Below are 20751 nucleotides of genomic sequence, written 5' to 3' on the forward strand. Positions count from 1 at the left end.
GTGAGAAAGTCTGCTATGTTCTTATTGGTGAAGAACTGTTTTGACTGTCATCAAGTATGTGAACACTGAGTGTTTCTGGCCCTTGACACTATCCAATACTTTATATGGTGTTTACAGGTGAAATCAGAATGATGTTGCTGGCACTCTGTGAGCTCAGTGATTCCTCAGAACTCACAAGAAGTGAGCAAATGAGATAGAAACATGGCACTACTGATAGTACTGATTACCTGTTTTGTGATTATTTTTGCTACTTCCCAGCCTTGCCAGAACCCTGATGACTTTTTGGCTGCCACTTCTCCAGGGCATATCATGATTGGAGGCTTGTTTGCCATTCATGAAAAATGCTGTCCTCAGAAGACTACCCCAGATGGCCAGAAATCCAGAAGTGTGTCAGGTGAGTAAAGCTTCAGAGAACACATTTAGATTTCAAGATTATACAGTAAGACTAGGGCATGTAAATGTTTACTTGTATTAACATCTAAATTATTTTAACAAAATTTAAACTCATATATTTTTACGTTGCATAAAGTTAAGTCTTGCTATTCTTCCTTACAAGAAAGCTATATTAGCACTATATGTATAATCAACCTCCAAGTACAGAGGCAATGAATGCTTCCCATTAATATATTTATTCGGATTTTGCCTAAAAAGGATAACCTCTGACGTCACACGAGAAAACCAATAAGACACAGTAGCCTGTCCACTACAAGCATACATAGCACAATTATATTTCTATCACCCACAAATGTGGGTTGTTTCAAACATGGATCTTTATTTAATTCTTTGTTTAAAATAGACTGCACTTAAAATTTTTCTCCATACTAACATTTTTGTCAACACTGTATTTATTTCATTCTTGAAATCATCTAATTCTTTCATAATGAATTAAGAACCCTACTTCAACTCAGAGTGTTCCTTCTTCCTTCATGAATACTTTATATTGTGAAAGCTTGACTACAGAAAAGACATTTGTCATGGTGTATTATAGAAAAACAAAGCTGGATGTAGGATACTACAGATGGTTTTCTTTAAGGAGAACAGGCTATTTGAATTCTAATTTCAGTTTGGGGACAAAGTAATTTTGTAGATTTAGGCAAATCATTTAAACTCTCTGAGTGTCAGCTTCTGATTTTTCTCTTCTGTAAAATAAGGGCCTGGATAACTTTTAAAGACAGGCAGCATCAGCTTCTGTTTTATAGCAATGTGATCCCCGTGCTTCCTTCTAACTCTCAAATCCTGATTTCTATCTTGATACTTCTGTATGTAAATTTAATCTCCTCTTTTCTCCTCCTTTTTTTTTCTTTTTTTAAATCAAAAAGTGTTTAGCATGCCCTCTATGAATGCTTCCAGGTAAAATGTGATCCCACATCACTCTAAGATTCCTTCCTGGCATTAAGTTGGGTATTTTGAGCTACTGTCATCTTAATCATTGATTATCAGGAATACCAGCGAACACCCCGAAATAGTTAATGAGGATTTTTCAGAGCACTAAATAGGCACTGCAGATTTAAGGCCCACAATCATAGGCCAACAAATAAGGATGGAAAATGATAAAAAAAAAAAAATCATTTGGTCTAATAAGCAAATTTATTCTGGACAAAAAAAGTCACTAAACATCATTTTGCTGTATTGTCACTCCCTGAGAGAAACAGTATTCATTCAACATTGAACAACTATTTATTAAATGCCTACATTACCTAGGTTGCATTCTAGGCATGGGGGATACTGAGGTAAACACCAAAGAGGTTCAGACTCTCATGGAGCTAACATGTGGGGGACTCTGAAAATATTACACATTTCATTTGCCAGACAATTCATTACTTCAACCTTTCTTCTTTGTTTCTTTCTTTAAATTAAACACTTAATGTTCATTGCCAAACTTCATATTTAGATAGTCTGTAAGGACAAACAGCATTATCCAAATATTATTTAATTTATCATAACTAAATGAATTAAAAGAAACTTGAAAATATCAAAACCCTGAACAACAATATCCCCTTTTATTCATTCAAAAAATATTTATTGAATTCTTACTCTGTATTAGGCACTGTTTGTAACCTTTTTTATACAGTGGTGGGTGAAATAAACTTAACAGTAAATCAGTAATTAAATAACTTAATGCTCTGGAATAATCACAAGTCCAGAAGCCAACTGGTAAAACCGACTAAAAGGGGAAATATCTATGTCTCGGAACTGAAATAGTGCATGTTATCTAGGAGAAATCTATCGTGCATTTACCCAGAGCCTGTTTTTTAAGTCATTCTTAAGAGTCTTATTCATCTGGTTTCCAACCACAATAGATTAGCATCACAAAAGTAAAAAATGGGAGTCTATCTATTGCTGTCCAAGCAGATTCTTGGACAGCAATAAAATGCTGACATCTAACTACAAAAACATCTTCATACTGTAGAATATTAAACTGAATATTCAAAATGATCCTGAAATTAACCAAGAAAAGGTTAAATCCTGTTCTGTAGACTCCATTTGAGAAACTGTGGGTTCCTATATACTCTTTTTTTTTAATTTTTATTTATTTTTTGGCCGCGCAGCATGTGGGATCTTAGTTGCCCAAACAGGGATCGAACCCGCACCCCCTGCATTGGAAGCACGGAGTCTTAACCACTGGACTGCCAGGGAAGTCCCCTTATATACTCTTGAGAAAGGTTTCCATCAAAAACTATTTTTAAATAAATAAAGTTTAGATCCTTCAAGAGATAAGTGTCACTGATTCAGAAATTATTATACAGCAGAAATGAGAGTAAAATAGGATATCATCATGTCTGTAGAAGAGTTATGTTCTAATTTCAAAAAAACTTGTTTCTCAACAGCTTTGAAATATCAAATTTTCTTCAAACTCTTGCCACGATACACAGCATTGAGATGATCAATAATTCAACACACTATTATCTGGAGTCAAACTAGGGTATGAAATCTATGACACTTGCATAGATGTCACAGATGCAATGGCAGCTGCTCTGAGGTTTCTCTCTAAGTTCAACTGCTCCAGAGAAATCGTGGAGTTTAAGTGTGACTATTCCAGATACGTGTGCATATATGTGTGCATAGCCTTCAGAGAAGTTCTCCCAGCCTTCCTCTCTGGTAACACCATTGAAGTCAGGATCAATCAGACACTTGAGAGAATCATAGCAGAAACCAGGTTAATGTCACTGTGGTATTTCTGAGTCAGTTCCATGTTTTCAATCTCTTCAGTAAAGCCATTGAAAGGAATATAAATAAGATCTGGATTGCTAGTGGTAACTGGTCAACGGCCACCAAGATCACCACCATTCCTAATGTTAAAAGGATTGGCAAAGTTGTGGGGTTTACCTTTACAAGAAGGAATATGTCTTCTTTCCATTCCTTTCTTGAAAATCTGCATATGTTTCCCAGTGATAATAACAAGCCCTTAAATGAATATGCCATGCTCAAGGCTCTGCCTGTGCATATACTAAGGACAGTGATCTGAGTCAATGCATTTCCAACTATTCTCAGGGGACTTTGGCCTACAAGGCTAACGAGGATATAGAAAGGAACTTCTCGCTGAGAAATGACTTCCTGTGGGATTACACTGAGCCGGGACTTGTTCACAGTATTCAGCTAGCAGTGTTTGCCCTTGGTTATGCCATTCGGGATCTGTGCCAAGCTCGAGACAGTCAGAACCCCAATGCCTTTCAACCATGGGAGGTACTAACTCACATATCCGAGAAAATTCCCCTACCATCGTTTCTCTCCTTTCTTTAATCTGCAATATTTACATAAACTGCTCTTAACTGTATTCCTTTTATAAGTAGATACTTTCAATGTTTGAATAACCTGCATTTCTATCACTACTTCTTTGTTCTTAAGGATAATAGAGTTTTTATTTTACCTTCACCTCCTACTCTGACCCACCAAAGTTGTGTTCTTTTAATTTCCAAGAAGATTCTATTGATAGTGCTATTTTCCTTTAGTTTATGTATTTGTATCTGATCTTGCAGTTTTTCAAAGCTTCAAATGATTATCTGTTTTGATGCTCTTAACAAACACAAGACCAGGCATGTTTAATGATCCCTTTTATTATTGCTAAATATTATGCATAAAGAAACTAAAGCTGAAAGTACCAGAAATATGACTCAAGTCTGGGTCTTCTGACTCCATACCCTTTGGTTTTCGTGGTGTCTCTGGTGGATATAGTCCTAACGCCTCCAGTTATGACTCTTAGGGCAGTCTCCCTAGGACTCCAGTCTTCTTCAAATGAATGTTGTTAAGTCAGTCATAACAAGTCCTATGATATCTCAGGTTTAAATGAACCACTAATTGTGTAAAAGAAGTCTTTCCCTTTCTTCTCTTTGATTAGTTTGTAGAAACTCTAATTGAAGCATAATATGGCCCTATTTAGTGAAAAATTTCCATTGTGTTTTTAAAATGTTCATAAACAAGGCATTTAAAAGCAAACTGCTGCTTTATATGATAAATTTTACTCATTAGAAACAAATTTCTCACTAACGTATACTCAAAGCCAAACCTGTCTGTCTTAAGGCAAAATCATGTTCCAAAAAAGATATTTATTTTACATTTGTTAGGGAAAAAAGGTAAAAGGGAATAAGATCCAATTCTTCTGATCCCATAAGTGAATGTCCATGGCAGGCTGTTTCTACTTTTGTCATTCTTACTTTAAACACCCACAAACACAAGCTCCAAGGTCTGAAGTGATCAGCTTACATTTGGGTGAATCATGTGATGGTCATAGGGTGTTTTAAGTAGCTCATTTTAAAACTAGTTTTCACCTTGTAAATGCAAGGCAGAAAAAACCTAATGAAGAGGTAAGACTAGAGATTAGAATTTTGATTTTTAATTAAAACTTTCTTTAAAATATGTGTGTATACACACACACACACATATTTATATGTCTAGTGATTTTAAGATGCCTGTTTGAAAGCATACTCTTGGTAATGTAAAACTTTAATGAGGGATTGGTTAAAAAAAAACAACAACAAAACTCTAAGTTAAGTAGACCAACATAATGAAACCACTACATGAAATTTTAAGAATGAGAGGTTGAGAAAGAGTAATGGAGAGAAAATAGACAATCAGAGGCAGATGGGATAAAGGGGAGGAGCTATAAAGAGACTCATAAAAGAAGAGAAGTACAAATAGCAATAGCTATTTATCCTCTGGGAAAGTATTTTAAGTCAGGAATAAGTCTCAAACATTCTGAGGAAAAATCTTGAGAAAGTATAATTGAAGCAGATCTTCTAAAATGTTTTATTTAAACACTAGGAGCCTGGGGTCATTCTTTATTCCCCCCCACCCCAGGAGCATGGTAATCCAGAACAAACAGAAACAGACTGGAAAGGAGGAATAGGGGAGTGCCTTGCTCCTTTGATCACGAGTGAGCCATGTCTATGCCAGAATTAATTGGACAAATAATGCAAACAATTGTCTTTTTAGGAAGAATTCTCCATAGACATTAAATTTAAAAGATCAGCAACATTTAGGGTCACTAATCAAAGATATATTCCTAAAAATTGTTTTGTCCCCTGGCAAAATTCACTAATATTTAAACAATACTTTCTGAATGATTTTAGATTCAAATAACTTTAAAGGAGTTCGTTTTTTCCAATATTTGAGGATAATCCTTACTCTGGCTCCACATTTGATGATGTCTGTGAGCAGTATTCAGGGATAGCACAGTCATACTTGTTTTATCTCAACAGATTTTTTTTTTTTTTATGTTCCTCAGATGTGTGTGAGAATACCACCTCTTTGCTGTGAATAGCGATTTTGGTTTTCTTTTTTGTTTTCCTCTACTGTGGATGATATACAAGGTAGTGAGTGATGTATGTGGGATGAGAGAATGTATAATAGTCAAACTACTATTTACACAACTATTTGGCAAATACTTGTTGGATGTCTCAATGTTCCAGCCATTGTGTTGAGTGCTGAAAATATTATGGAGAACAAGACAATTCTCTCCCTAAAGGAGTCATGTGTCTAGAGGAGTAAACAATCAAACAATTAAGGAGCTGATCACAGTGCAGAATAATGCATTACAATGTTTCATATAAATACAAGATGGTAGAGAAGCATATAATTGAGGCAACTAATCCAATATTAGCAATTCAGAGAACATTCTCCAAAGATCATGACATCTCTGGTGAATATGACAGATGGGTAGGAGTTAAGCAGGACAGAAATACTCCAGCAAAGTCACAGAGAGAGAAAGCATGGCATCTTCGGGGATCAGAAAGTAGTGCCATAGAACTGGAGTCTTTTGTGGAAATTACAGGCAAATGAGAGTGGAGGGTTAGTGAAGCATCCATCATTAGGGCCTTATCAATCAGAGCATCTCAAACTTGATTACCTGGTAATAGATTATCATGCTGATGCTAATTCAGTAGTTCCAGTGTGGGGGACCTGAAAGTCTGCACTTCTAACAATCTCTCGGGTGATGCTGATATTGCTGGTACAAAGACCATCCTTTCAATAGAAAGTCTGCAAGCTATGTTTAAAGGTTTGGACTTGAGAGAGCAAAGGGGAGCCAATTAAAGCTATTTTTAGACAGAAGAGTGATGTGACCTGCTTTCCATTGTAGAAATAGTATTCCTACTGCAATGTACATTGACTAGAGGAAGACAAGACTAGATAGAGAAAGACCAGTTTGGTAATCCAGGCATACAATAAGGTTGCCTTATACTTCAGGTATAAGTACTACAGGTACTAAGGGTGTGACAATGAGGATGGAGAGGCATATATTTAAGAGGAAAGATGAAGAGTATTTGGAGATAGAGTGGATGTAAGAAGGACACAGAAAAGCAAAGATGTCGCGAATGATTCTAAATTTGGGCAACTGGTGCCATTTATTGAGATGGAAACACAGAGAAAAGTGAAGGTCTGGAAGCGAGAAGAAATATTAAGCATTCCACTTTGGACATGTTGAATTTGAAGAACTTATGAGACATTCAAGTGTAGTGGTCCAGAAGTCAGAGAGACATTAGGACAAAAAGGGAATGATTGTGGAGCAATGAGGAAAATAATAACTAATAATTTTTAAGGCCTACTATATTAAGCATTGACACACGTCATCTCTAATCTTTAAATATTATGGTAGATCCACTGATTCTTGTCCATTACACTTCATCCTGAAGAACTGGCAAGAAGAAGTGTTACTGGTGACTGAGACTTGCAGCAGTTTAGAGATGGAGGGGACCTCAGCCATAAGGGTCTGGCCCGTGGGCACCCATACAGTTAGCAGTGAAACTGTCCCAGCCTTAGTCATGTGCTTTTTTGCTACACCATGGAAAAGTTTACAGAAGAAAAAGACATAGGTTGGGTACCAGACAGAGATGCAAGGCTGCTTCCTTGCTAGTCTCTAATTCGTTCACATAGATACCTCTTTTCACAAGCACAGCTCACTTACGGAGACATAGTAGACAGCAGAGAGGCTGGGGACATGGAAAACAACATCAACCACGGCAGCTTAACTGGAGTGGTCTCCTGACCACTTGTGTTCTCAGAAACAGGTCATTACCATACAGAGGTGAATTATATAATCATGGAGATGCAAATTCTACTCTCTAAATATTTTAGAGTCAACTTATCATGAGTTTCAGAGTCTTGATGAAAAATAAACAAATAATGGATGGAAAAAGCCTTAAATAGCTTAATAACTGTAAGCATTAATGTTCAAAATTACCTTAATCCAGAGCAAATGTTCGATAGAATATTTAACAAGTGATGAATGTACTGTTTTGTTTGCCTCCACCCTCTTTCCTGCAAGAACAAACATGGAATTGTGCTAGTTTATTTACATCATACAATGTTATCATTATTTACAGAACGTATTTGTGTCAGAAATTTACCCTGTAAAACCTGATTAAATGCAGGAAAAAACTGGTGGAAATTATAGTTCAAACAAAAGAATGGAAGAGGATATGCTCCCTAAAGAACTAAGTTCCTGGGGCTTACGTGTGTATATTGCTTAAGGAAGGAACAGAAGAAAAATCAATACACAGGTAGAGATGGGAACATTGAAGGTAGGGCTTTACTTGTTCTATTTTTGTTCCCTCCATATTTTTTGTTCTAGGCAATTGTTGGAATAAGATTTTATTGGTTAATTCTACCACCTTAGATCTGACATCCTGCTTCTTTAAAGAAATACTAATTAATTTGAATTAATTAAAAGAACTAAGAAACCTGTGAGGACATATAATAAAATCAATATACATGCTTAGAGATTTTGCTAAAGTGATATTTGGTTATTGACATGACTACTGTAGCTAATATATTTACTTAAAATACAACTTGATTTTCTTATGTTCTATTTGCGAAAGGGGAAAAAAAACTGAAGGAAAGAAACATTCACAAAAGATTAACTAAGGGACTTCCCTGGTGGTCCAGTAGTTAAGACTCCACGCTCCCAATGCATGGGGCCCGGGTTCGATACCTGGTCAGGGAACTAGGTCCCACACACCGCAACTAAGAGTCCACATGCCTCAATGAAGATCCCGCACGCAGCAGCAAAGGTCCCACATGCCACAATTAAGACCCGGCACAGCCAGACAAATAAATGAATAAATATTGTTTTAAAAAAGATTAACTAGGAAGAAATAGAATAAGAATAACTCTATTCAAATAGAATAATTTCAGCCTTGTTCCATAGATTTTGCACCCAACAAAAGCCACATAAGCATCACAGATATAGATGCACGGGCCCGTGGAGCCAGAAGTCAAATGTTTTCCTCCCTCCCAGTCCAGTATTCTTCTCCTGCAGCACAAGCTTAATACGGCTGCCTCATTTGTCAGTAAAACATTTTCTGTTCTAGCTATATTGCATACAAGTTCTCACTGAATAAACTGGGTAACAAGAAAAGTACTTTTTCATTATATTTCTTCTCAAGTTAAAAAAAATCATTTTCTGAACTAAATCGGAAATAGAATTTAGAGATCACTTTACTATACTCTCAATTACTGAAACAGACTGAAAACCATTGGAGATGAGAAGATCTACACCTCCCACCAAATGAGTATGGACTTAGAAGGCAGACACTAGCAGTTACCTTAGGCTCACCAATTGAACTTCTCGGGTAGGGACGCCCCTCAGCACAAACCCCAAGAGCAGGGTGCTGTTGTTACCAGACTGTTGCCCAGGTCTGTAGTTCTGTCCCCTCAGCCTTCATTTTGGGGCTGGTGAGCATGACAGCTATTGGCTTGGATTACCTACTCAGACTTGGCCAAAGGCCCAGGCTGATTGTGACTCTAGAAGGAAAGGACGAACTTCCTGCCTTCCATAACTCCAAATGGTACAGGGATGATTGCTTTGAGTCAGAAGGAAAAAAACAATGAGGAGAATTTAAATGAATATATTGTTAGGTGCAATGGAAAGACCTCATAATGAAAGTCAAGATGTGTATCCTCAGATAAGGTCCTTCACCCCTTGGCTGGGGTCCTCCTCTGAGAAAAGAGGAAGACGATCCTTGCTCAGCTTGCTTCGCTGAGTTGTTATGGAGTAAAAGGGCATCACAGATTTGAGTATTAGCATGTAATGTATGAATGTCAGGTGACTTTATTAGTTGATAGACGCAAAGTATTTTTATTTATTTGCACAACATCCCTATTAGCTAATAACAAGTACTTAAAGGTATTAAGCTAATCTCTATTAACCCTTAATCTGTGCCAGATACTGGGCTAAAGTGCTTACATCCATAATTACATTTAATTCTTATAATAATCATATTAAGTAGGTTTCATTTACCTCAACTGTGGCCTAGAAAGAAATTGTAACTGCCAAGATCACACCACTAATGAAATATGGAACCAGAATTAGAGCCCAGGCATCTGCCCCAGAGGACCCATTAATTCTGCAACGTGGAGAAAGTGAAGATGCTCAGATTTCAATTTTGTAGGCTAGAGAAGCTACCTCCATAAACATTAACTTGCTTTCTCAAATCCACAGAGCAAGACTTTGGCAGAAATTCTCAACACTTCTCAAATTGTTGCCTAGTAGTTAAGAACCTTCTCTACTAATTACCACACTCACTGATCCAGAATGTCCTTTTTCTAATTCTTAAGTGATATTCCTTGTAAGGCAGTGTTATGATTGGGATAATGGATACACTTACAATATTTCTATCCGTCTTTGTTTCTGTTTTTATTGTTCATAGTTACTTGATGTACTGAAAAGTGTGACGTTCACAGATGGAGGGAGTTCATTTCATTTTGATGCCCATGGAGATATGAATACTGGATATGATGTTGTGCTCTGGAAGATCAACGGCCACATGACTATTGCCAAGATGGCACAATACGACCTGAAGGATGATGTCTTAATTGTCACAGACCAAGAAACAAAAAATGAGTTCAGGAATCTTAAGGTAATTTTGCTGTTGGCTGCTTTGTAGCATTCAAATCAATTGGTACTTCAACTGCAAAAGTCCTTGACCCCGCTAGGACCTCCAGCGGTCCTACTGCCTATTCTCTGTCCCCAACTTCCCTCCTTAAATTCCATGGTTAACTTGTATATCACTCCCTTGTACACACCCTCAATTTCCTTGCCCATCTCTCTCTTCATCTTATTCACTGGACCGAAGTATAATCCTGGTTAATATAGCCCCCATGCAGCTGAACTTGGCAAAAACAAACAAGCAAAAAAGAAAAAGAAAAAAAACCCCACCTACCTTGCTGACTGTTCTCATTTAAAATTCATGATCTCTAACCTCCAGCGGGTCCTAAATGCTATTGGGCAATCAGACTATTACCATAGCCCATTAATCTGTCCACTTTCCTAGATGGCTTTTTATACTTTCTTTTCTCTTCTTTGACTCCAACACATCTTCCCCATCTTCACTTTCAGGGGACCCTGCTTCCTATTTGACTAACACAACTGAGACAATCAAAAGAGAACTCCAGTGTTCCGCTGCCACCACATCTGTGCCTGTATCCCTGCTTTCCATCTGGCACTGTGGATGGACTGTCTATGCTCCTAGCCAAGGTCAGCTCCTCCAGTTGACCTCTGAATCCCAACCCCTTTTACTTACTCAAAGATATTGCTCTGGCAATTCTCCACTCTCTTCTGCACCCTCAAGTATTTTCTGTGTTATTTAAATAGCGATACAAACATGCTGTTTTTCCTCCCATCTTAAGAAAAAAGCCAAAGAACTCCATTGACCCCTCACTTTCCCCTCCATATACTACTCATTCCTCTATTTCTCTTTACTGCAAAACTCCTTGGAAAAGTTGAATATATTCACTGGCCTCAATATCTCTCCTCCCATAATTCTTTTGAACTCTTTTCAGTCCATCAAAATTCTTTCTCTCTAGTTAATAAATACAAACATCATCTTACTTCACTTACTGGCTAATTATTCTCCCTTCTTTATTTGCTTCCACAGCAGCACATTCCCTTGGTTTTCTTCCTCTGTCTCTGGCCACTACTTCACAGTCTCCTTTGCTGTTTCCTTACCATTCTTACTGCCTATAAATATTGGTGGGCCCAGAGCTCAGAACCGCTCCTCTTTTTGGTCTGCAATTTTCCTTAGTGATCTCATCCAGGCATTTAAATAATGTCACTATATAGAAGGCAGATGACTCCCAGATTTTTATCTTCTGAATTTCAACTCAAGTAAATATACAACTGCCTGACTGACATCTCTACCTGGGTGTCTAGTAGTCATCATAACTAATTATCTCCAAGACTGAGCTCCAAAAGCTACCCCCATTGCAATAAATGGCAACTCCCTTCTCCTAGCTGCTCATGGAAAAATCTGGTGGGATCCTTGTCACTTCTCTTTCTGTCACACTTCATATCCATCCTAAGTTATACTTTCAAAATGAGTCCAGAATCTGACATTTTTGTCCTCTACTCTGTTGCTACCACCCCACTCCAAGCTAGGATCACCTCTCACCCAGATTCAGATAGTAGGTTTCTAACTGCTCCTTGCTTCCACTCTTACCCCCTTCAGTCTGTTCTTAAGACAGAAGCCAGAGTAATCCTGTAAAATATCATGCTCTGCTCAGAACCCTCCCTATACATCCTATTTCTCTCAGGGGAAAAGCCATTGTCTTTAAACACCATACATTACCTGCCACCAGCACCTCCCTGACCTCATCTCCCACTACCTTCCCCTCACTCTCAGCCCTTCCTACAACCCCACGGGCTTTCTCAATCTTCCATACATGTCTTCCCTTCTCCTAGCTCAAGGCCTTTTACCTGCTGTTTCCTTTGCCTGTAATAATCTTCTCTGATGTCCACATGGTACACTGTCTCACTTCCTTTCTGTCTTTCCTAAAATGTCACCATCTCAGGGAGGTCTTTCCTGGTCACCTTATTTAAAATTGCATTGTCAACCTAATACTTCTTCTACACCCTCCTGTCTTTAGTTTTTCTCCTTAGCACTTATCACTATCTAGCATTCTGTACATTTTGCTTATTTTTATTTTGTTTACTGTCAATCTTGTCAACTAGAACAGAAGGCCTATGAGAGCATGGAATTTTGTACTTCATTCCTTACTGTGGCTCCAGTAATTGCAGCAGTGCCTGGCATATAATAGCCCCTCAAAATGTATGTGTTCAATGGAAGAATGAACATAGAACTGCTTTAAGCCACTATCTTATTCTAACTTTCCCTGTCATAAAGTTCAGTAAAGTAAGGTACTTTTTCCTTGAAACACAGAAACGTAGCCATCCTTCTGCGTTCTCAAACTTTCATCACTGTCTTCGTTTTCATCACTATCACCCTCACAACTACATTGTGAACCCAGCACTCTGCTAAACACCGTAACTCACACTGGATCTTTTAAACCATGCTGTGACTCACTTTATTATTGAATACAGAGAGGATTCCTTATTATAATTTCTGCAAGAAGTGCTGTTTTTAACTGTTACCAAGACATCTCCAGACTTTGTAGGGGAGACGCTCAACGTGGGGGAGATGATAGGATGACAGATAACTGAGTGGGGCTTTTAGGGACTAAATGGAAGGGGCTGACAACCATGAAAAGAGGGACAAGGCTTCCTTTCTGATGGAAACACCCATACATATTTCAAGGAGGTAGTAGAAACCAACAAGATCTGAGATCAGTTACGTCAGGCTTCAAGATTCACTTGTCAAGCTGCAGGCTAGTTGGGGCATCAGCATCTTGGTAAGTCATCAAAAACCACAGTCCAAAATATCAAATAATCTTAAATTTATTGCTGTCCCCCAATTACCAATACTAGACTTTAGAATGTCTTCGCTGTCTCTTACGTGGGGAGAGAAAAGGAACTGTCCTGCTGGGAAGAAAGATTTCACTTTTTTCCTCCTAATGATGTCCAGCTTTATCTTGTAGTTAAATCCTTTTGTGTCTTCGGAGCACCCTCCCTGAGTGTGGATACTTCAGATTACAAGTTTTCCCTGGGGAATCCACAAGGCAGATATCCTGCCTGCTGAAAACCCAGATAAGCAATAGCTGTGGTGAGAAAAAGAAACCCAGCACTTCTGAACCCAGGGCTACTAATCTTGGCTACTTTTCTCTCTCGGTCAGATCATTTTCATGTCCCAAAGAAAAGACTAGTTAGCTAAGGACTTTGTGTTCCAGGCTAGGAATAGCTGTTAAGGGAATCTAGAGAAAGCCTCATTTACCCATTCTGCTTTGGCTTCCCAAGGGTAAAAGTGAGACAGTAATTTTTATCTCACGAGATGTGCTATGAGAAAGGGATTAGGAATGGAACAAAAAAAACACAGCTGAAATGGAAAGAGTTATTAGCTATATTGGAAACAGAGGGCTCCATAAAAGTAGAATGCTACATGTGATTCACATTGTGACATGCAGTATTGTAACCTAAATTCTCAGGATGATTTAAATATTATGTATATATCTAGGGTTATCTTTTTAACTAATACTTTGATGGTTTTAAATTCAAATTTTTCCATTGTTATTTTTTTAAGATTAGACTGGGCATGCTCCTTAAATAGCATGATTATCAACCTTCTTCTAAAGAATATAAAGTCCAATAATTCTGCGTCAAGGGACTTTTTGAAAGAGTTAATTCCCTTATTTGCTTACAAAAGTTATTAATGTGACAAAAACTGTGGTCTTCCTAAACCGTTTCACTATCTGAAATATTTTCTATTTTTTAAACTTGTTGAAATTCCTCCAGATAACAAAACAATTCCATTACACTATGAAGAAAAAAAAAGACCAAAATACTATTTTCTAAATAAATCTTTACATTAAGTCAAGGATAATTAAGATAAATCTTTTTAAAAACCTATTCGGGATTTCTTTTCACTTTGCAGCAAATTCAGCCTAAATGCTCCAAGGAGTGCAGTCCTGGGCAAATGAAGAAAACAACAAAAAGTCAACATATCTGCTGCTATGAATGTGTGAACTGTCCTGAAAATCACTATAGTAACCAGACAGGTAATTAATTATACTCATTGCAACTTGTACAGTGACACATCTGAACCATTTCTCTTAGGCTGATTTTTTTTTTAACATGAATTCTGTTTGGTTTATTTTTTCATCTGAAAGGTAAAAAGTGCCGTATGCTTCTCCTAGATTAAATTCCAGTGAAATTTCATTTTCTTTTGGAATATGCTCTATTTTAGTAGCAGACGCACAACCAATACCTAACAGAGATGTAAAAGAGACTTCACTTCCAAGGGAAGATGTCATCCCCTCCACTGGACTTCCTCTCCAGTACCTCTTAAAATAATGCGAGTTCTCTGTCTCTTTTTGTCCATATATCCCCCACACAGACGTGCCTGACTTGTAATTGGGGCACAATAACTATAAATAAATAAATGCTGAATTACCTAAACTGAGCATGATGAAAACCCAGAGGTGTGCATACCTTGGAGATCTCCTTATTCCTACCAAGAGGCAACAGTGAAGCCTAAAAAGAAAGAACCTTCTGTGAGAGGAGGAGCTGAACTACTGATGGAGACGAGATGTTACTGATTGTTTGCCAAATCTGTTTTTAACAATTTGACAAGGTCAGAGGAAAATACACAAAGTAAAGAGCAAGAGTGAGGTCGGCAGCCTTTGGCGCCCTGAAAGGAGCCATCAGTACTCTTCCTGGAGTTAAGCCTATTTTAAAAGCATTATATTCCCTGGTTTATTGTAGCACTCCTACTCAGCTTCTATAAAAGCTGAGAACTCCAGAGCCAGAATAGTTCCCAAATGCTTATCGGCTCCAAAGAGAGAAGTATCCCAATGTAAACATTCCAATATTCATGTTCTGTCACTGTCTCACAAAAATGCCAGGTATCTCTCCCTGAGATGGATTGTGCTGTGTAACGAAGTAATTGGGGAGGATATCTTCCAGGTAACACGGTATCTAGTGACTGTCTGCCAAGTGGAATAAATAAAAACACCAAGAAAATATGCAGCATTTATGTCTCATAAAGGTGTACAAGAGTCTTTCAAGATACAATCTGGGTTGTCTTTGACAACCAGGGCAAGTTGCTTCCAAGAACAAGTGTAGAAGACTGAGCACGACTTTGAAGGAAAAGTGCTCAGTGATTTGAAAGGACATCATCTATTCTTCTCTGTGTGTCTCTACCACACAGCTCTTGTACATAGACAGGGCCAATAATGAATGATAATGAATGAATGAAATGGCAGACACTAGCAGCAGTGGTTAAGGGGAGGACAGAGAAGAATGGATATTTGTAGGGAAATAGGGTTTGGAAAGAGGAGGAGGTTGGAAATGTGAAGAAGTTTATAAATAGAAACACAACCTGACTTCGAGATTAAGGAGGAAAACACAGGCCCTGTGGAGTGTAATCAGATGGATGCCCGAAGAGAGGCTTTTTGGAAGTAGGTGGGACCCCATCCATAGGGGATGGGAATGGGAAACCAAAAGCAACCATATTCCTAGAAATTCCACTCTGATATTAACTATTCTTCTTTAGTAACAGCTCTCTCAACTGCTCTTTCCTCTCTACTGTTAATACTATCATCATCATAATTTAGGCTCTTATGACTTTACCCTTCTGTTGCTGGAAGATTCCATACTAGTTACCTACCCCAAGATTCCCCTTCTAATACACAGAATACATCATCACAGATAATTGTTCTCAAGTTAGTTCCAATACTATCATTTTCCTATTCAGAAAAATTTAATAACCTCCTATTGCCTTCAGAATTAAATTAAATTCCCCACCTTGCTAAGCAAGAGCTTCCACAGTCCTACCTCAATATGGACTGAATGTTAAAGCAACAACAAACTTAAAAAAAGAACAAAGATATTAATCCTAGTTGACTGCTTAGCCTAAATGTATTTATATACAATATGGTGATAATATCTCATAAAATTGTTAAGGGTATAAAATATTCTGATGTACATGAAAGTCTTAAGAAAAGAGTATTCTGTTTGTGATTTCACTGACTCATTGTCCTGTTGATATGAAAACAGTTTCTCCTATTGACATGAGAGAGTCATGAGAGAAGCTGTGGGAGAGCTTCCAGATTCTTCAGTATAATCACACAAAACAGAAATCCTAGCACTGTCGTGCCAATAGAACAATAAAAGAAATATTCTTTCATAAGAGTTGTGAGTTTTACTACAGTTACAAAGCTTTCAACAATTATTCCAGGAGAAGAAAATGCTACTCCACCTATGAAATTAAGTTCTGAATCCTTTAAACCCATAGCTACCTCCTTGAACCACGTAAAACAAACAACTAAGTGAATGACTGTTGTCCTTTTCATTTTTCTGTTAACTTTTGAGGCTTTTGAATTCAACTGGGTATAAATGCAATGATTTTCTTCCTTTTTTTGGCATAAAGGCCTTCTTTTTTATTATAGAGGCAAATATAAATATTATGAAGAAATAAAAAAATAAGCAAATGAACACACAAAAAAGGACCCATATAGTCATCCCCTTACCCTGCTCACAGAGACATCCTAAAATCTTTAATTGCTAAAATGCAGAGGTGAGGAAATAATACACATTGTACCACTGCTTTTACTGGTAAGATGAAACCAAAAGCCTATTAGCACAGGTTGTGAGGTTCTCAAGAGCAAGGTCCAAGTGCAACTGTGCACTCTGGGTTTGGCACAAGGCCACCCCCAAAACTGGCATTCAATAAATGTTAAGTGAGCGATTTTAATGTCCTCACAAATTTTCCTTATATCTTGGTCAGCACAATAACTCAATGATTGTATTCCCCACTTTCCCCTCTGATACTAGATTCTCCATAGCTCTTGAGCTGTCTTTAAACCAAACCTTCAGATAGGCCCTTGCTGCCATTGTCAGCAAAATTAGACTTTCAGAAAGTTAGAGTAGAAAATAATTAATTGCATAATCCTCAAAAGTTGGGTTAAAATAAGATGGAGAATAAGCATGGGAACAATTAAACATGGAAGTGATGTGACACTTCCATTGTGACATTAAAAGGAAAGGAGTATGCACTCCCCTGACTGCTTTTCCCTTCTTGCTGGCTTCTATGCAGCAATGGAGCTGCCATCTCAGACCATGAGATGGAATCTGCAAGTTGAAGATGGCAGAGCAACAAGCCTGAGGAAGCCTTGGCCCACAGCACTCTGGAGCTGCTTTTTCCACCCTGGATCGCTTATGCTTAGAGAATATGTAAGAAAAACAAACAGCTTGATAAATTCATATATGGACTGCTTGTCTACTTTAATGAGTGGCCAAGCACAAAACCAATGTGAAGAGTTGGAAGATTTAACACAGCAAATAGATGTATTCACATCAAGAACCCTTTGTAGGAAAATCGCAGGTAATTGAAATTTCTTACATTTCACAACTTCTGCTCCTACATAATTTTTCTGGTACCTTGTTACATTTCCAGCCAAAATCAGATTACAGGAAAATAGAATTTTGAGAATTCTAGACCTAAAAACAAATTAATCAAATATCTTCTTGTTTTTGCAGATAGCCATTCCTTCACATCCATAAGTATGTCAACTTGATCTATATCTTGCTCGTTAGAAATGGAAGGCATGACTAGAAAATGTACAAACTGAAAATGTGAAATCCAGTCTTCAATTAACCAGTTTGTCTGTGTTAGAGTATTTCCCATCTAAAGAGCTATCCATTGTAAATACTCAGATGAACAGAAAACCTGGAAGCCAAATTCTGGGAGTTACCAATATAAAACTAATGGAATCCAGCATATTAGAAAAATTGCTATGTTCTTACATGGCACTGAATAGACATGAGAACTGACAGTAAGAGACCCCTGGGTCGGTAAAAAGCACAAGAAAAGTGAAGTGTTGAAGGGTACAAGTTATTTATTATATTTGCAACCACTTATTTCCAAAAGGAGATCTGAAGTGACTTTTTAAAAAGGAAAATATATTTAATAGAATTCTTAAAATAAACATTTTAAAAGGAAAATATAGTGGAACAAGGCAAATAATAACTGAAATTGAAGCTAGGAATAGTGATTGCTTTTGTACTAAATTTAGCTCTAGGCATCATGGCAGATAAGATAAGTGGGCACCAGAGCCCTCAGCAGGCATAACCTGCAGTACCGTTGGAAAGTTCATAGCCTATGAGGTTTGTTTTCTGGTCTTGGCTCCTTCTCTATTTGCTGTATAACCTTACATGCCTCCATCCCTCTTCACAATTCTTTGAGGAATTGTCTACTCTATATGACACTGAAAGGACTGTCATTCCTGGAGTACTACAGTGGTGGAAAAGTGTCTCTGACTGAGCCATAAGAGTCCTTCTGGGTCCTCTCTGCCCTTGGGGTGGGGGGACAGAAAGACCCTCCCTGATTTTGGTTTGTGAATAATAGGGCTACCAACGATCATCTTTCCTGTCACATGAAGGAAACCTGTTTGAGATAGGAGATAACGAGGCCAAAATGAAAACAGAAGCAGAGCCAAGTGATAGAGAAGAGGGAAGGAGGGAGAAGGGAAGGGGAAAGGGAAGGAAGACAATCATTTGAGCACTTTGATCCAGTTGTGCCTAAAGCTAAACTATTCTTAGACTAACGACTATGAAACCCAATAAATTTTCCTTTTTTTTCTTCACCTTATTTTCTTGGATTTCTACTATTTGAAACTAAAGAATCATGACTAAAACACTTGTGTCTCACATCATTTGTTACATGTTCCCACCTGTAAAATGAAAGGCATGGGATAAATTTACCTCAAACTTCCCTTTCAAATCTAAAATTCTATAGTTCTAACTAGATTAAGATGTGAATTCCTTCAGGACAAGGGTATTAACTCACCTATTTTTGTATCCAGAATTTCTGCCACTTAGAAGGCTCTCAATAGTTATGTCTTACAATCAGTTGAAAAAAATAGTGTCCGCTCTCTAAACCTATCCTATAATAAAGCATTTACCTCTGTTATTTTTGCTTACTTATTTCCCATCTGTATCTCCAACAAAGCAGTGTCAGGTACATGCTCACAGGTTTCTCTTTCCTGGAAAAGGAGCTAAATCATGCAGTTAAATTACTGAATGTGTTTAAAACCCAAGTGAGAAACAAACATTGCACTGTAAATCTGATTCCATGGGAAATATAATACCCCAAGAGAGTTATTTATTATGGACATAGTCCAAGCTACAGAGAAAAATTGTTAATCATTCCACTCATAATGAACTTTATGATTTGATATTTCTTGCTTTCTGTTTGTGGAAACCAGAAGAAGTGTAAAAGCATTTACTGGATCAGTAGATTTTAAAAGTATAAGCCAAATTTTGGAACTTTAGCTCATGAATCTGTTAATGTCAGGACTTTCTTTTCTTTCAAGTATCTGCTTCTACTCCTCAAAAAGAAACAAAAATACACATTTACATATACCACTTCACCCTCCAGGATGAGGAAGAAAATGACAAATCACTCTGCTAAGACACATGAGAGAGGGTCCTTTTCCTGTTCTCCTTTAAGAGCCAGTGTGTACTGAGTTCTGGGGCTATCCCTAATAACCTAGTGTGCAAGGCCCCAAATCAGTGCTTGTAATGAAGCTCTAGTGGAAGCTGAGAAAACAGAAGTACAAGTTAGATGCATAACCAAGGCTTCCAGTGGTGACCGAGGCAAGAGGAAACTTGCCTATTCTATTTCCACTGGGCATGGGTGAGGCGAATTGCTATACAAAAGCAATGGCTGTCTAATAAGTCACAGTACTTTTAACATGTACACATTTATAAATCACACACATATTTCTATTTTCTGGTAATTAAACTTTTCTCCATAACCGTATACAAAGAGTTTTGGTGGGAAAAGCGGAGGGAAAACAGTTAGTCACAGACTGGTCTTTTCCTCATTGTAAACATCCTCAGGAACATTGAAGAAATGCCATACATACACAGTAGTGCCTGAAACTATTTGCCAGGAACTCTTATGTGTTTCCTTGTCTGTGGTAGTAACATTAACTTTTCAAAGAAACATTCCTTGATATTGTTACCACATCTTAACTGTGCCTTAGTTTTCTTATGTGGAAAAAATGATGACAAAAATGCTTGTTCTGGGCTTCCCTGGTGGCGCAGTGGTTGAGAATCCACCTGCCAATGCAGGGGACACGGGTTCGAGCCCTGGTCTGGGAAGATCCCACATGCCACGGAGCAACTGGGCCCATGAGCCACAACTACTGAGCCTGCGCGTCTGGAGCCTGTGCTCCGCAACAGGAGAGGCCACGACAGTGAGAGGCCCGCGCACCGCGATGAAGAGTGGCCCCTGCTTGCCGCAACTAGAGAAAGCCCTCGCACAGAAACGAAGACCCAACACAGCCATAAATAAATAAATAAATAAATAAAATTTAAAAAAAAAAATGCTTGTTCTGTCTACCATATAAGGTCACTATAAAGAT

At 37.9% G+C, this 20751-nt stretch overlaps 1 protein-coding gene across 1 annotated transcript; it reads left to right on the top strand.

Moving 5' to 3' along the window:
• Positions 1 to 201: 201 nt before the first annotated feature.
• Positions 202 to 17713, top strand: GPRC6A (G protein-coupled receptor class C group 6 member A). Its single transcript, XM_057527633.1, is given in 9 exon segments — positions 202 to 334; positions 337 to 394; positions 2829 to 2895; positions 2898 to 3150; positions 3153 to 3424; positions 3427 to 3684; positions 10143 to 10352; positions 14256 to 14379; positions 17418 to 17713. Coding segments are annotated over 9 exon segments (1671 nt in total).
• The last annotated feature ends 3038 nt before the right edge of the window (positions 17714 to 20751 follow it).

This window comes from Balaenoptera acutorostrata, chromosome 14 (genome assembly GCF_949987535.1).
Source record: "Balaenoptera acutorostrata chromosome 14, mBalAcu1.1, whole genome shotgun sequence".
Taxonomy (NCBI): domain Eukaryota; kingdom Metazoa; phylum Chordata; class Mammalia; order Artiodactyla; family Balaenopteridae; genus Balaenoptera; species Balaenoptera acutorostrata.